The sequence below is a fragment of the Sorghum bicolor genome, chromosome 7, assembly GCF_000003195.3.
Source record: "Sorghum bicolor cultivar BTx623 chromosome 7, Sorghum_bicolor_NCBIv3, whole genome shotgun sequence".
Classification (NCBI taxonomy): Eukaryota; Viridiplantae; Streptophyta; class Magnoliopsida; order Poales; family Poaceae; genus Sorghum; species Sorghum bicolor.
In genome coordinates, this window is record NC_012876.2 from 8430832 (window position 1) to 8448568 (window position 17737).

At 47.1% G+C, this 17737-nt stretch overlaps 1 protein-coding gene across 2 annotated transcripts in view; it reads left to right on the forward strand.

Moving 5' to 3' along the window:
* The window catches only part of LOC8085149 (cysteine-rich and transmembrane domain-containing protein A), a 45588-nt gene continuing 30410 nt past the window's right edge, over nucleotides 2560–17737 (forward strand). The window contains exons 1-2 of one of the 2 annotated variants that reach the window (XM_002443970.2): nucleotides 2566–2983; nucleotides 3199–3500. In XM_002443970.2, the coding sequence (XP_002444015.2) occupies nucleotides 2661–2983; nucleotides 3199–3244 (369 nt within the window). In that variant the 5' untranslated portion in view covers nucleotides 2566–2660 and the 3' untranslated portion in view covers nucleotides 3245–3500. Of the gene's footprint in view, nucleotides 2984–3198; nucleotides 3501–17737 lie in introns of those variants that run through there. The other variant, XM_021465284.1, reaches the window with a different exon arrangement.

Consider the following 17737-nt stretch of genomic DNA (forward strand, 5'->3'; position numbering starts at 1 on the left):
TGCACGTCTGTGCCAAAGGCTGGTGTCTCTGGGCTTTGTACCGTCTAAAGCTGATACATCTCTCTTCTATTACAATCGAGGTGTACATAGTCTGTTTGTCCTGGTATATGTGGATGACATTATAGTGGCTAGCTCATCTCAGGAGGCTACAGAAGCACTGCTTCGGGATCTTCAGAAGGATTTTGCACTGAAGGATCTTGGAGATTTACATTTCTTCTTGGGAATTGAGGTGAAGAAGGTCTCAGATGGGTTAGTCCTCTCCCAAGGGCGGTATGTGACAGATGTTCTCAAGCGGTCAAGGATGGATAATGCGAAACCAGTGGACACACCCCTACCGACCTCTGAGAAGCTTAGTCTCACTGCAGGGGACCCTCTCGGACCAGAAGATGCAACTCATTACAGGAGCTTGGTTGGGGCATTGCAGTTCTAACCCTCACCAAACCCGATATCTCTTTCTTTGTCAACAGAGTTTGTCAGTTCCTGCATGCGCCAACCACAGTCCACTTGAGTGCAGTGAAGAGGATCTTGCGATATGTGCGTGGAACTATGCATCATGGGCTCAAAATCCACAAGTGCAACTCCATGTTGATTAGTGCCTTCTCTGATGCCGATTGGGCAGGAGATGTAGATGACCGATGCTCCACTGGAGGTTTTGCAGTATTCATTGGGAGCAATCTGGTATCCTGGACGGCTAGGAAGCAAGCTACGGTCTCTAGGTCCAGCACTGAGGCCGAGTACAAAGCTCTTGCTAATGCCACTGCAGAAATGGTCTAGGTTCAAAAGTTGCTCACGGAACTAGGTGTTCCTCATCCTCGGATGGCCCGGCTGTGGTGTGATAATCTGGGAGCCAAATATCTCTCTGCAAATCCAGTGTTTCATGCCAGAACGAAACATATTGAGATTGACTTCCATTTTGTCCGGGAGAGAGTAGTTGCAAAGTTGCTTGATATACGATTCATCAACTCTGCAGATCTGGTGGCAGATGGTTTCACTAAGGCATTGTCTGCTGCGAAACTAAAGTTGTTCAGATCCAATCTTAACCTTGTTAGTGGCTAAGATTGAGGGGGAGTGTTAGATGATGAGTTAGTTAGCATAGGGCTAGGTTAGCCTGGCGCCTCCACCTTGTTTGTTGGAGTTTGGTGTGAGTTTGTTGTAACAAACCTAGATGTAAACGCCACGCCGTGGGGCTGTTCCCGGCAATATATAACACGTAACCGAGACCCTGGAGGGGTATCTCGTTCCACCATGTTTTACACCATTATGTCCTCGATCGTTGTCATCGAAACGGTTATTTCGACGACGGCGGTGCTGCAGGTGCAGCAGCATTAGGCATCACGAGGACCACCTCCTCCTCCTCCTTAGGCCTTGTTTAGTTCCCACAAAAAATCAAAAACTTTTCAAAATTTCCTGTCATATCGAATCTTACCACACATATATGAAGCATTAAATATAGATGAAAACAAAAACTAATTGCACAGACGAATCTTTTAAGCCTAGTTACTCCATGATTGGATAATATTTGTCAAATAAAAACGAAAGTGCTACGGTAGCGAAATCCAAAAAATTTTCGCAACTTAAAAAAGCCTTAACGGCCCATCTTTGTCCCTAGCGGCCGGCCGGGGGTACGGTGGGGAGGACGAACTTCTCGGGGACGCCGAGTTAAGTTGTAGCGGCATGAGTTCCTTCCTTTGTTGGGCGGTGGAGCACGCGAGGGAGGAGGAGTTCATGCGGATCTTGAAACACCTCGACGACCATGGCTGCCGGCCGGCCTATATGCAATCGCGACGCGATGAAGAAAGAAGCGCTCGGGTCCTACACCGGTGCATGTAATTCTATTACGTTACATTTTGTTGAACCAAACAGCTTGTAAGTTATATGTTGACGAATTTTGTCATATGACACTATATAAATATGATAAATTGGCTATGGGACATCGAAATATGTGAAATTGGTTGTAGATACACTAGACGGTATGTCCTACAGCAAATAAATTAATGTTCCATAGCAAAGAGAAAATATTTTAATATCCCACAGCCAGTTTCGCACGGTTCACCTGACCTGAGTCCCTGATGGATCATCTGGTGAAGGCATTTTTCTTCTTTGTTGAAATAATGTCTGGTCTGGTGACGGCACTCCAAGCCTGGTGTACAGTTGGTTGAACCACAACCACCGACCACGCCTTACTGCACGCTGGTGGCTGACCAGCAGAGGCGTGCCGTCCTGGCAACTCCTACCGGGTGCGCGCTCTGGCTCCACATGGCCTCCACAGATCAACACCAGGAACGTTCATGGCAGCAACAGATGCAGATATCGCGCGCGGTACGTAGCCAGTAGCCTAGAAGAGAAACCGTGATTGAAAATTCGCTTCCTTGTTTTAACAATAACAACAAAAAGATGTGTGATTGAAAAGGCTCGTCTAAACGATACAGGCAACAAAGAAGCTAGCTGTAGCCGATCGACTAGCCGTGCCGTGTCTCCATCATCAGGACCCTTGTTGTTTTTTTGGGTAATCAACAACTCATCAATCGTCTAGCTAGACAACAAGGCGAGAACGCGTCTAAGCAACCGGTGACGATGGAGGATATGGATACCGCGTGGCCGGCCGGCCGCCTGCGCCTGGCCTGTTCTTTTGTTTTCTATATATAGGATAGGAAGCATGCATGAATGGATTACCATCACCGTCCATCCATCCACCCACAGTTTGCAATCTGACCCTAGAGATCAGAACAACAGCGCTAGCTCGTCGCAGGTTTGCAGCTGTGAATTGTGATCGTCGACCCACCATGAGCTACCAAGCAGGCTACCCACCACCGGCGGGCCAGCAGCAGGCCTACGGCGGCGCGCCTCCACCGCCGGCATACGTCGCGCCACCACCGGCGTACCCGCCGACACAGGACGGCGGCGCGTACTACGGCCAGCAGCAGCAGCAGCAGCAGCAGCAGACCACCACCAGCCGCGGCGGCGACGGTTTCTGGAAAGGATGGTGAGAGCTTAACTAACTACTAACAGTGTTCTCCCTTCTTCTCCAGCTAGCAAGCATATATGTTGAAGCTTGTGCCTACGCGTGAATACGTCTTTAATTTGCATGCTATATATGCTACTCATCACAATATATATCGTCCTCTAGATGTGAAGCGCGTTCTGATCACCTTGCTTTGTTTTCATGCCTGTCTCGCTCCCATCGTCGTCGTCACACAGCTGCGCCGCCATCTGCTGCTGCTGCGTCCTCGACATGTGCTTCTGAGAGGAAACCAGCTATATATGATCGTTGGCCATCGACATCTTGTGTATCTTTGTGTTAGTGTTGCTGTTAATGGTCAATTGGTCATGCAGTCCTGTATCATGTGATTCGTAGTCGATCAGCTTTAATTTCTGGTGCGGTTGCATTGTATCTACATATCTCTTTTGTTCAGCAGTCGCTGATCCATTCGTTTTTCTTTGACTATCATTGATGACGTTTCCTGTACATATGCCTATTAGTTCTACACGTTGTTATTCCACCTCTATACCGTACCCCTGTTGAATTATATACATAGTTTATATACTGTATTCCTTTGAGGAAATTATAAGCGCATCCATGATTGGGGGCCAAAAGTGTCTTCTTGCACTAATGCAGAAATGCTTTTCGCCAACAGTTCTATTAGAACCGTTAGTAATAATATATCATCTATTAACTACCGGAGACTGAGCCTTTGCCTAATGCCTCAAGCACTCGGCAAAAAAATGTCGGCAAAGTCTCTGTCGAGTGCCGCCGCGGCACTCAGCAAAGAAAAAACACTATCACCGTGGTTCCGCCATTAACGGTGCCTTTGCCGAGTGCCTACCAGCGGGACACTCGACAAAGATTTTTTTTACCAACTGCCTCCAGTAGGGCACTTAGTGAAGAAAATAATTTTTTTTAAAAAAAACTTTGTCGAGTGCTTTGAGCGGAGCACTCGGCAAAGAAAATAATTTTTTAAAAAAATATTTGCCGAGTGCCTCCATCAGGGCACTCGGCAAAGAAAATAATTTTTTTTAAAAAAATGTTTGCCGAGCTCTGCAAAGAAAATATTTTTTTTTAAAAAAATCTTTGTCGAGTGCCTCGAGTAGGGCGCTCAGCAAAGAAAATATTTTTTTGAAAAATGTTTGCCGAGTGCCTCTAGGAGGGTACTCGGCAAAGAAAATATTTTTTAAAAAAAATCTTTGCCGAGTGCCTGACCTTTGGCACTCGGTAAAGCTGGGAAAATCTTGTAATTTTTACCCAGCTTTGTCGAGTGCCAAGGCCCAGGTACTCAGCAAATCCACCTAAAAATATTTTTTTTTGCTTTTTACATTCCAACGATATAAATATGAGATATCACATATATATATCACATCCATCACCATATATATATATATATCACAAATATCACATCCAACATATATGTCACATATATCCCTATAATTCGATCAATTACACACAACAAATCCATCACAATTGTTCAAATAACACAAGTGTATCACACTAAGTTCATCTAAATTCCAAGTGCAACACTAAGTGAATAAAACATGAAAATACAAATGCGACTCACTGAGGAGGCCATTGCCCCCATGCTCCTGACGGAGGAGTGCCATAAAGTGAAATATTCGAACCTGCTGACGAAGGCTACACAAAGAGAAAAAAATTACATGTGAGACAGAATTACTTTAATAGCTAATCTATAAATTACTTGCATGTGTGAGATTTACTCACAGGAGTAGCATTTGCATGAGGGGAGGTAGAGGTGGAGCCATTAGCCCACGTGGCACAGCTGCAACCGTATGGGCCTAAGAGCCTGTATGAACTGAAGCATGTCCACAAACCTCTTCTCCTAGGACTCCCGCTCAGCCTCCCGCTGGGCCGCTCGGCTTCCATCTAGGAAAGCATCTCTTGGCACAATCTCACGACTTTTAGCAGCCGGATTTATTAAAGAAGTGTATCACCCCGATTGGCTTGCCAATCCGGTCCTTGTAAGAAAAAGAATAATGAATGGAGAATGTGCGTTGATTACACTGATCTCAATAAACACTGTCCTAAAGATCCTTTTGGTCTCCCTCGTATCGACGAGGTGGTCGATTCAACGGCCGGATGCGAACTCCTCTCTTTTCTCGACTGTTACTCTAGTTATCACCGGATCTCGCTAAAGGAAGACGACCAGATTAAAACTTCCTTCATCACTCCTTTCAATGCATATTGCTACACCACCATGTCCTTCGGACTCAAAAACGCCGGAGCCACCTATCAACGCGCTATTCAGCAATGCCTCCACGACGAGATACGTGATGACCTCGTCGAGGCTTACGTCGACGACGTTGTCGTCAAAACCAGGGACGCGAGCACCCTGATCGACAACTTAGACCGCACTTTTAAAGCGCCGAATAAATACAAGTGGAAGCTTAACCCAAAAAATGCATCTTCGGGGTTCCCTCTGGTATACTGCTCGGTAACGTCGTCAGCCGCGACGGCATATGGCCAAACCCCTCAAAAGTCAAGGCGGTGCTCGATATGCGACGACCAGGAACGTCAAAGACGTCCAAAAACTCACGGGGTGCATGGCTGCTCTCAGCCGGTTTATCTCCAGGCTGGGGAAAAAGGGCTTCCTTTCTTTAGACTTCTCAAAGCATCGGAAAAATTCTCTTGGACAGAAGAGGCCAACGCGGCGTTCACCCAGCCGGGAGGGAGATTGAGGGGGATAACGAACACGGGTCAACACGTGTATGGGGCAGCCATCAAACCATATGGGTTGAACCCATCTGTTGCCAGTGCAATACATACATTACAAGCCTCTTCAACTTTCTCATGATGAATGCCATCAAAGTGGGTCCATGTTCAGTCTTGTTGGATGCTCAGAATAAGTAGGACAGCTCTGGGAGAGGGTCTGACTCGCGCTAAAATAGTTGCAAGCTTACATGAATCTGAAAGTTCTACCTTGGTCTTTGTTCTGAAGCTAGGAAATGCCCACTGTCGAGCTGTGTTGCCTCTATGTCGAAAAGAAAATATGAGAAAATTATGCCGTGTTATTGCAACTCGGCTTGCTGTATTGATATGGGTTCGTCTTTGCAGCTAAACGACATGACCTGTGCACTTCATTTCAACCTTGAAAGGAAGATTGGCAGCCGTGCTTTCGTGGAGCCATGGAATGGAAGATTGGTATAGAGGCATGGTACACTTGCCATTGCCAGGTTGAGGTTGCAGCTATGGGTGATGAGAGGAACAATGAATATGTGAACTCTGAGCGACAACACTGTTAGTTCTACCCGGTGTTCTTGACAGCCGGTGAACAGAGATTGCACAGGCAAACTCAAACGCACACAAAACAGACAGCGAACACTTGGAACACAAGAGGTTTTGCGCTGCAAACAACTGAGCTTGCTTTTTCTGTTGTATTGATGCTATATTTATTCAGAGTTACAGGATCATCCAGTGGTCAGGCGCACACCGTGCGCGAGCATGTCCATCCCCGTGCCCACGATGATGCATAGACACCGGTCATCCTCTAAACATGCGAGATATTCCCGCCACTACTCCTACGCGAGATGGCGACCACACACCGGTGCTCATCCGCATGCAGACTGAAGCAAAATAAACGTGCAGTAGAAGGGAAACATGCAGTCCTAAATTAGCAGGTCCATGCGCTAGGATTACTACTTACAGTTCTCCTCCTAATTCTTGTGCATCCCCTGAACATTGATGACGCCGATCTTGGATCGTAGTTCGCAAAAACGAGCTCGCCCCAAAGCCTTCGTCAGAATGTCCGCCAGCTCCTCAACTGTCCCAACGGACTCAAGTATCACCCGGTCCTCCTCGACGCATTCTCTGATGTAATGATATCGCACGTCGATGTGTTTACTGCGGTCGTGGAAAACCGGGTTCTTGCTCAGCTGAAGGGCAGACTCACTGTCGATTTTCAAAGTGAAGGCCTTGACCTTCTCCCCTCTGAACTCAGCGAGCAGACGGTCCAACCAGACTCCTTGGCAGGCTGCTGTGGTGGCAGCTATGTACTCGGCTTCACACGACGATAAGGCCACCACCTTTTGTTTCTGAGACTGCCAAGTGATGATGCTGGTGCCGAGGAAGAAGATGACTCCACTGGTGCTCTTCCTTGTATCAATGTCACCGGCCAAGTCACTGTCACTATAGCCAATGAGTTGAGCTTCCTTCCTCCTCTGATAATGGCAGCCGAAGTGCAGAGTCCCAGCAATGTACCTCAGCACCCTTTTCACAGCCACCATATGCTCAGTAGTCGGATTTTCCATGAACCGACTAACATAACCCACAGAGTACGCCAAATCCGGCCTTGAATTTACCAAGTACCTGAGAGGGCCCACAATACTCCTATACATTGTTGCATCAACTTTAGGAGCAGAGCTGGACTTACTGAGCTTCAGACGCTCTTCCATGGGAGTGTGGCTTGGATTGCACCCAGCCAAGCCAGCATTCTGGAGGATCTTTGCCGCATAGGCGCTCTGACAGACAGATATACCATCTTCTTTCTGAATCACCTCCAGCCCAAGATAGTAATGGAGAAGACCAAGATCACTCATCTTGAAAGTTGCTTTCATCTCCTCCTTGAATGTGCTGATGTCGTGTGGGTTACCTCCAGTGATCACCAAATCATCTACATAGACGCCCACGATCAGCCGATGTGCACCTACGCCACGGAGGTAGACAGCGTGCTCTGACTTGCTCCGTGCGAAACCCAGCTTGATCAGTGACTCATCCAGTTTGGAGTACCAGGCTCGTGGGGCTTGACAGAGCCCGTAGAGGGCCTTGATCAGGTGCAGTACCTTCTTTTCTTGGCCCTTCACCACGAACCCTGGTGGCTGCTCGACGTAGACGTCCTCCAGAAGCTCGTCATTCAGGAAAGCGGACTTCACATCCATGTGATGGACGGTCCAGCCTTCACTCGCAGCAAGTGCGAGCAGGAGCCTCACGGACTCCAGGCGGGCCACTGGCGCGAATACTTCGTCGAAGTCGATGCCTTGGCGCTGGACGTTTCCCTTGGCGACGAGCCGGGCTTTGAACTTGGTGACGAGCCCGGCTTCATCCCGCTTCGTCTTGTAGACCCACTTGAGGCCTATCGGACGCACACCTGGAGGAGGTTCCACAAGCGCCCAGGTGTCGTTCACCTCGATGGAGGTGAATTCGTCGAGCATGGCGTGGCGCCAGTTTTCGTGTCGCATCGCCTCCTCAAAGGTTGCCGGCTCAGCTTCACTTGCCAGCATAAGCTGCTCCTCCAGCTCTCGTGCAGCCAGCCCGGGTGGAGAGGCTGACCCCAGGACGTTGTCGACGGCTCGGTAGCGGAGTGGGGCGTCCTCGTCGTGGTCTGCGTCCAGTGCATCAGAGGCACCAGCGCCGGGGGGTGACACGAACTCCACTGAGTCCGCGCCCTGCTGTGGAGGCGTGCAAGGTGATGCTCCTCCAGAGCCTGGTACTGGCAAGCCGTGGCCTGGTGCAGGTGCCGGCGTCGCGCTCCTGGTGCTGCGTACTGGGGAGCCATGAGTTGATTGCGCCGGTGAGTTTGATGACGATGCTCCAGCCGATGAACCCGAGCTTGACGATGTCGTCGTTGTTGTGGCCGGCACAGGCAGGGGTAGATGATCGATAGTGAAATCGTCCAGCCCACTGCGCTGTTCCTGGTCCCAGCGCCACTGTGCCTTCTCCTCGAACACCAGGTCGCGGCTGATGTGCACGCGTCGTGACACCGGATCGTACACCCGGTACGCCTTGGACCCGGGTTCGTAGCCGACGAAGATCGTACGCCGGCTTCGATCGTCGAGCTTCTTCAGACTTGGGGTAGTCACCTTCATGTGCGCGATCGAGCCAAAAGTGCGCAGATGTTGTACGCCGGGGACACTTCCAGTCCAGAGCTCGTAGGGGGTCTTGCCACCCACGCTCTTGGACGAGGAACGGTTGAGGAGGTACACGGCCGTGGTGACCGCCTCCCCCCAGAATTCGCCGGGCAGACCCTTCGCCTTGAGCATGCTGCGGGCGGTGCCGACGACGGTCTGGTTTCGCCGCTCCACGACGCCGTTTTGTTGCGGCGTGTATGGCGCCGTGAGCTGACGATGGACCCCGAGCTCGGTGCAGTAGTTGACGAAGTCGGTGGCGGCGAATTCCCCGCCACGATCGGTGCGCAGAGCCATTGCCACTCTTGCGCTCGGCTGCAGCTTGAACTCGCTTGATCGCAGAAGGTGCTACATCCTTGCTTGGCAGTAGGCAAATCCACATGTAACGTGAGTAATCGTCCACGAGGAGCAGAAAATACCGATTGCCGCTAGGAGTTGGAGGCGTGATGGGGCCGCAGATATCGCCGTGGAGCAGCTGCAGCACCTCCGATGAGCGTCCCGCAGCGCACTGCGGAAAAGGTGTTCGCAGGTGTTTGCCGGCGAGGCAGGCGCTGCACACTTGCTCCACCTGGTTCAGCAGGGGCATGCCACGAACAAGCCCCTCCCGCCCCATCTTCCGCAGAGCCGCAAAGTGCAGGTGCCCGAATCGAGCATGCCACACCCATGCCTCTTCTTCACCACGCGCGGCGAGGCAGACCGGCTGTGCAATGTCGACGTCGAGCACATAGAGCCGGCCTGGGCTGCGGTGGATCTTGGCCAGCAATCGGCGTTCCTCGTCTCGTACGCGCATCACCCCGCCTTCGACAAGGACCTGGAAGCCGGTCTCGTCGAGCTGCCCGACCGAGATAATGTTGGCGGTGAGTCGGGGCAGGTAGTAGACGTTGGGGATGGTGCGGTGTTCGCCGTTCTTGCAGGCGAACAGGACGGTGCCGATCCCCTCGATGTTGGCGACGGATCCGTCTCCGAAGCGGACGGTGCCGACAGTGCCAATGTCGAGGTTGGAGAATGCCGAGCGCGCGCCGGTCATGTGGTTGGATGCACCCGTGTCCAGGACCCATCGCTTCGGGTCCCGGTTGGCGGAGTCGTCGAAGGCGGCGAAGACTCTCCTCTCGATGAAGTGGAGCTGGCCGGAGTCGTCGATGGTGAACTCAGGCGGCGGCGCGACGGGGAATGGGTCTTCCTGCTCGCTAGGGTCGGCGTAGGCGAACATCACGGTGGGCTCATCGTCTTGGGCCATGTGGGCCTGCTCCTGCTTCTTCTTGTTTCGGCAGTCTTTGGCCCAGTGCCCCTTCTTCCCGCAGGCCTTGCAGGCGTCGTCGCCCGCGCCCTGGGCTGAGTTCGCACCGGCCCTTTGTTCGTTGCCGCCGCCCCCGCCACGGCCGCGACCCCGGCCTTTGCCTCGTCCGCCGGAGCTTGAACTCCCCCGGCCTGACTCGCCGTCCTTCTTGTACCGCTCCAGCCACTGCTCCTCCGTCAGCAGTAGCTTGCCGGAGACGTCCTTTGCCAGAGACGGCTCGTCGTCCGAGGCCGCCTTCAGGTGCCCGGTCACCTCCTCAACAGAGAGCGTGTCGATGTCGAGGAGTGTTTCAATGGAGACAACGAGCTGCCTGTACCTTGGGCGCGCGACGCGGAGGTACTTGGCCACCACCTTCCGCTCCGGTTCAGGGTCCCCGAGGATCGCCAAGCGCTGCACAATGTTGGAGAGGCGCAAGGCAAAGTCCTCGACAGACTCCCCATCGCGGAACGTGATCTGCTCGTAATCCGCTCGCAGGTTCTGCGCCGTCGACTTCCTTACGCGCTTGTCGCCGATGCGCATCGACCGGATGGCCTCCCATGCCTCCTTGGCCGACGGCTTGGTCGCCAAAGTGGGTACCATCTCCTGGGGCACACCGGAGCAGATAGCTTCGAGCGCGGAGCGATCGTCGTGGAAGTCCACGTCGTCTTCCTCGATGGCCTCCCATATGTGGCGTGCCTGCAAGTTCAACTTCATCAGCAGCGACCACGAATCGTAATTCGTCTTGGTCAGCTGTGGCCAATTTCCCGAGCCACTCGTCTCCCGAACGACGCGCTCGACGACGACCTCGCGTGGGCGCCGCGTTGGTGAGCGGCGACCGCGGCGAGAACGCGAGCGACGAGATGGAGATCGGGCGGGAGACGGTGAGCGTCTGGGAGACCTGCTGCCCCGCTTGGGGGGTTTGCTCCCGGAACTGCCCCCGTGCTTCTTGCCCTTCTTGTCCGATGGCGCCGGTGAAGAGCCCTTTGCCTTCGGCGACACCATCGCGACCAACAGGTCTCTCTCTTACAGCTCCGATGCCAATTGTTAGTTCTACCCGGTGTTCTTGACAGCCGGTGAACAGAGATTGCACAGGCAAACTCAAACGCACACAAAACAGACAGCGAACACTTGGAACACAAGAGGTTTTGCGCTGCGAATAACTGAGCTTGCTTTTTCTGTTGTATTGATGCTATATTTATTCAGAGTTACAGGACCATCCAGTGGTCAGGCGCACACCGTGCGCGAGCACGTCCATCCCCGTGCCCACGATGACGCATAGACACCGGTCATCCTCTAAACATGCGAGATATTCCCGCCACTACTCCTACGCGAGATGGCGATCACACACCGGTGCTCATCCGCATGCAGACTGAAGCAAAATAAACGTGCAGTAGAAGGGAAACATGCAGTCCTAAATTAGCAGGTCCATGCGCTAGGATTACTACTTACAAACACTACCTTGATGCCGTCTAGAAGAGCATTTGCAGAACGCATAATTGGTTGGTTGGCGCCAACCAAGTCAAAGTGGCAGGGAATTCTAAAGTGATACCAATCAATTTGTGCTGCAATTATAAATGTATTGTTCCTACACCTTCAGGGAAACAAAGAATTTTTTTTCTTCTAAAACAACACTTGTAAGTCATGGGGCTATACTTTCAAGTTCTTCATAATTTCAGATTCTCCACTATGCTCGACTACTGATCGGTGTGGTATCTTCGATTTTGTTAACAACAAGATGACTGTTTATCTGAATGCAAATTGGTTTTGGCACCAGTCAATTCTACCCAGTATCACCATCATTGTTTCTTGCTAAGCCCATCAATCCTTCTATCAACTTTTAGTGTTTAAATTTTCAGAATACCAAACTATGAAATCTTACTCTGACCACTTCATTCAGTTCTGAAAACTGAAAATGACTTGATTTTTGAACCAGCGATTCTACCAAATATTAGTTTACTTGGCCATACAAAGTACAGAACAGGTTTATGAATTTCAGTTGTCATGAGAGACAATACCATAGTACTCTACTAAGATGTCACTAGATCGTGTGTACAGTGATGCAGTTTAAACTACTGCTAATGTATCTGTGCAGAATTCTGTACAAATTACGTTGTGTGAGATAAGCTGATAAGATTGAAACAAGTTTATGAACACATGGTCGCCAAAAACACTCTGGCCAATTCACATCTTTTTAGATACCATGCTTAGTAACCACTATTCTTCCTATACAATCATATCTTCAGAATAACCATATATTGTTAGTTCATCGAACTCTAAAGCTCCTAAACTCTGCACAAAATCATCAAAAATCACCACTGGTCAGCTCAGATGGAGTTGGTTTTTAGTTGGAACGAACCCAACCTCTTCAACCAAACACAAGATGGGTTAATCCCATCCAAAAATATGGGCTGCGTCAACCCATCGCTAGTAGTTCCTGGGCCAAGCTAAACCAACATATATAGAAGGGACAGAGAAGACAAAATTGATCGAAACCTCACCTCCCGTTACAACATGAAAGGTTTTCACATAAACAACATGATGTGGCCGCCGTCTTGGCTCCATAGTAGCGTAGTCGTTGCTGCCTCTAGGTCCCTGGCGGCTATAGCTGCCAGGGGCCCTCTCTTTTTCCTCTCTGATGAGGCCGCGGGTGACAAGTTGGAGATATAATCCATCTTTTATCTATAGTTAAGCAATTATTTACTTCTATTTTATTTAGGTTTGGTCTAAATAAATTTATCGACAACTTCATCAGCAATGTTAAGCCAGAAGTTTACTACACTATAAAAAACAGTAATATTGCCACCCTTATCACTGCCGAGTGCTTGCTGGTTGGTAAGTGGAAAAGGTACCACTTCTTGTTCTAGCTATTTAAGTACCACTTCTTATTGGATTATTTTACTAAAAAAATTATATCATTTCCAAACATGTCAATGGAGCATTTATATCTATAAAATGCAATATCTAACTAATAACAATGCAACGAGAATTTTTTTCCTTAGTGGCTACAATAATTTACTTGAGGGTTTGCACCCAAGAAAACTAGCACTTCCTCGGTAGTTTCTAGTTATACCAAAGGAAATGTGAATTACCTTGACAGTTTGTAATAGCACTCAAGGAAACATAGAATTACTTTGTCAGTTTCGACTAGCACTCAAGAAAATATGGATTTAACTTGGCGATTTGGTTTAGCACTCAAGAATATACATTTTCTATACAACCCTCATGGTAATGATATATCCTTAGGGGTTTAATTTTGTCCCTCAAGGAAATTACTGCTCCCCCAAGGATATTCAGTTTTAGGGTAGTGAAAGTCACCTTGTGACAAAAGGGCTAAATATTCTTCTTATATTCACTTCACCTGATTTTAAAATAAGTATTTAGAATATTAAAAGAATTTAAATGAAAAAGGTTTTCAACCATAAGTTGTAGATCGTCGAGTACTATAAATTTAGTTATGGTCGTTTCTCCACAGAGGTAGTTTGAAAATTTTGAATTTTAAATGTGAATAAATTTAAACATAATTTTCCTTGAATAAATGAGTTTAAACAAAAAATTGTCAACTACGTAGTTGTATTATAACTCTTCGAAATCTTACAATATTGGCCTTTTTTGTTTCCTCCATCCAGAGTCGCTTGACGAAATTGAATATCAATAAGTGAGGCAAACTAAATTTTGGAACCATATATCATCCAATTGAAAAATTACCATTTCAAGATTTATAACTTTGGATTTGGCCACATCTCCATCTGAGATCGTCTTGAAAAATTTGAATTTCAAAACTTGAGAACTTAAAAAAAATTGCTGGATTCAAATGACATAATTTTTTCTTCATCCAACTTAGTTTGAAAAAGTTATGAATTCTGCTGTGCTGCTCCTATTTTGAGAGACCGTTATAGATCCAACCGCCTCTAAAGATAGGGGCGTTACTACATATGGAGGACTGGGGATAATTGACCTTGAAAAATTCAGTAGGCCTTGAGGCTCCGGTGGTTGTGGTAATCATGGGATTCGAGAGAGCGAGCCTGGAAAGGTTTTGATCTGCCAATAGACAAGGAGGACATGGCACTTTTCAACGCAGCAACTAAAGTCCTTTTAGGAGATGGCCAGTCGACTTCTTTCTGGCAATCAAGCTGGATGGAAGGGCAGTCCCTAGCGATGCTTTACCCGGCCTTATTCAATCACAGTAAAAGGAAGAATAGGTCAGTCAAGGAAGCACTGACGGATAATAAATGGATTGATGATGTAGACTATAGCTTGACTGAGCATTTGATAGCAGAATTCGTTGCGCTGTGGGGGTGACTGCAGCAGGTAGAGCTTATACCAACGTAGCAAGATAGGGTTATCTGGTTACATACGTCAGATGGACACTACACAGCAAGATCCGCATATGAACTGCAATTCGTTGGGAACACAAACTCTACCACAGCAGGAGCCATATGGCAGACGAAAGTACCGCCAAAATGCCGCTTCTTCATATGGCTGATGCTTCAGAATAAGATCTAAACAGCGGCGTGGCTGCAGCAAAGAGAATGGCCTAACGATTACTTCTGTCAGTTCTGCTGGAGAAATTTGGAGATGGTTTCGCATCTCTTCCAAGAGTGTGGCTTCACAAGAGAGGTCTGGTCCAAGGTGAGCACCTGGATTGCAGCACCAACTACAAACCCGGCAAATTGGATGCAAACATTTGACCTGGGTCAGTGGTACGTTGATATCTCTACAAGCACTGACAGCACCAGAGGTGCCGGAATCCGATCCATGGTCATGCTAACGGTGTGGGAGCTTTGGAAAGAGAGAAACGCGCGGTTTTCAACAAGGTCGACAAGTCACCGGACCAGGTCTTCCGATCAAAATCCAAGAAGAGGCTAGAGTTTGGGTGAGGGCGGGTAACAGGGCCGTTGAGGCATGTTTAGTTGTCATAGCAAGATATGTAAATTAGGTTCTTAGCTTGCAGGGGTGATGTGGCTTCCTGGGTTCGTTGGAACGCTGCAAAAAGGCGCTCGTGGCGCAATGTAAACATTGTAAATAATGCTTCTTCTTATCAATAAAAACCAGCAACGGATCTTTTGAAAAAAAAGAGTAAATTGCATTCACCATACAACAACTAATTAAGTGGGTGCATGTTAGTCCAACATCTTCTAATTTGTCCAATTTAATACGACAACTATCTAGGTGGGTGCTTATTGGTCTAACATCTTCTAATCTGTTTAATTTGAAGTAAAAATTTAGTTTATTGATGCATGTATGTTCCAAGTAGTGTCTTTGTACACTCTAAATCCTTGTCATCGAAAGCTACACACCCTAGCACGCTAATCTCGTCCATCACTCAACTTGAATTATTTACTATATTATGATAACATTTGTCAGACTTTGGCCAAATAAAGGGTTACATTCAATTTCTATTTTAAATTTTAATATAGGAAAAGTCATACCATTAACATAAAGTGGTAAGCTTATAAGGAATCAAATGCTCACTACTTATCCTTCTAAAACTTTCGCGAAATTTTGTGGAACCTCTGCATTATGCTAATCCGCTGAATTGAGTTTTAAGTTTTTACAAGCCAATTAACCTCTCCCTCTCTAGACCTTTCCTAACCTTTGGACGGGTGCAACTGTGCATCGTCTTCTTTTTTGTGTTTACTACATCATCTTTTTTTTTTGTCTACTACATCCTTTAAACGGTGGCAACCGCTTTTTATTTTATTTTTTTCTTAGCTTGGTAAATCTATATAAGAACTTGGTTAGTTCGGTTATAGGTAGAACCAAACGAAAAAAACCAAAACCAAATTTTGTTGATTCTCGTTTTTGAAAAAACCTCTCGGTCTCTGATTCTTATGAGATGGACAACCCATGTATCAGTTCAAGCCAGCCATGAGTGATAATAGGTTGGGATTAAAACAATATTATGGTATAAAAAGAAAAATGATCGGTTTGAAATTTTTCATATTTATGAAATCAATGACACCTTTTATAATGACACCTTTTATATTTGGCCAGATTCATAAATGATATCGTATAGTAAACGATTGAAGCTGATTGATGGATGAGATGAGCATGCTAGGGTCTATAACTTGCAATGACAGTGATTCAGAGTGTACATAGATGTGTTGTTACAATACTTGGACCATATATGCACGAATAAGCAAGTTCTTGTATCAAATTAAACTTATGAGAAGATTGTGGATCAATATGCACCCATCTTTGTTGTATTAAATTGGACAAATTACAAGATGTTGGACTAACATGCACCCACTTAGATACTTGTTGTATGGTGAGTGTAATTTACTAAAAAAAATAAAAATAGGGGTGTTTGTAGAGGTGGCCGAAAATATCAGCGGCTCGTATGGGAGATCATTTTTAGATGAAGTTCCTCTGCGGATGAAAAAAAGAAGACCTCTTTATAAATGGTTTTGTGGTGTGAAGCATAACAAACCCGGTTGGTCTGCCTGGCATGCTTTGTGGACGTGGTTGATTTTTCTGTTCAGCCAGGAAGGCAAGCATCGAAATGAACCGATGGAGGGACGTACCTTTCTTGGACCAACGACTTGGGTTATAAGTGACCAATGACTTAGAGGGTGTTTGGTTGGGGATGTTAAAGTTTAACATGTACTTTAGCATTTTTGTTTTATTTGACAATTAGTATCTAATCATGGATTAATTAGGTTTAAAAGATTTATCTTACAAATTACTCATTAACTGTGTTTTTAATTTTATTACTCCATACATGTATCCAAATATTTGATATTTGATGTGATATGAGTTAAACTTTATCGGTGCCAAGCCTTTACACATATCGTGTGTTGACCATGTTCGTATGACAATAATGACTACTGTTTTCTTTGTGGACGCGACTGATGGGCGTGGTCAATACGCAAGCCAGTGATATATGTTGCCAAATCCCCACGTCCACATACGTGCTAGGAGTCCACAATTGATAGGGTTGACTTGACGTGGCTAGGAACGATAGTTTTCCCTTTCCGATCACAAATATTCCAGAGTTTTAAAATAAATAGAACTAGTCATTGAGTGATTTTTCCCCCCATTTAATAAAATTGAACTTTCAAAACATCTGTGGGACGTCTAAGCAATCCAAACCCTCGTCAAATACCTCGAGAAAGAATATCTCCAAACTGAGAAACAGGTGATTTTGAGGTAATAATGATGACCCATTTCATCTTCTTAGTTTTTAAAACTATATGATGACTACAAATTTCACCCTACAGATTTACAGTACTGTTGATGCAAAAGTGGATCTACAAACACAAAGGGCTAATACCCGATTCAAACGTTAAGGCGTGCCAGCCGATTTGACATTACTATCGGCAAAGGTGATAACTCGAATACTTTGGTCCCGACAACAGCGATGCGCCCGGATGCCACGGCCAAGAGGTATTCACGCGGAACTCGATAATACGCCGAGCTTAAGTCGACGAACTCCTAAGAACTCGTAATGAAAAGAAAATATGATGAAGTCGTCGAAAAAGTAGATGCTGGAATATGAGTAAAAACTTGTGTTTGATTGATTGATAGATTCCTCATTACAAGGCCCCAGGGTCTACATTTATACCCTGCTCAAAGAGCTACAATCAGACACGACTAGGACTCGAATTCCAAATT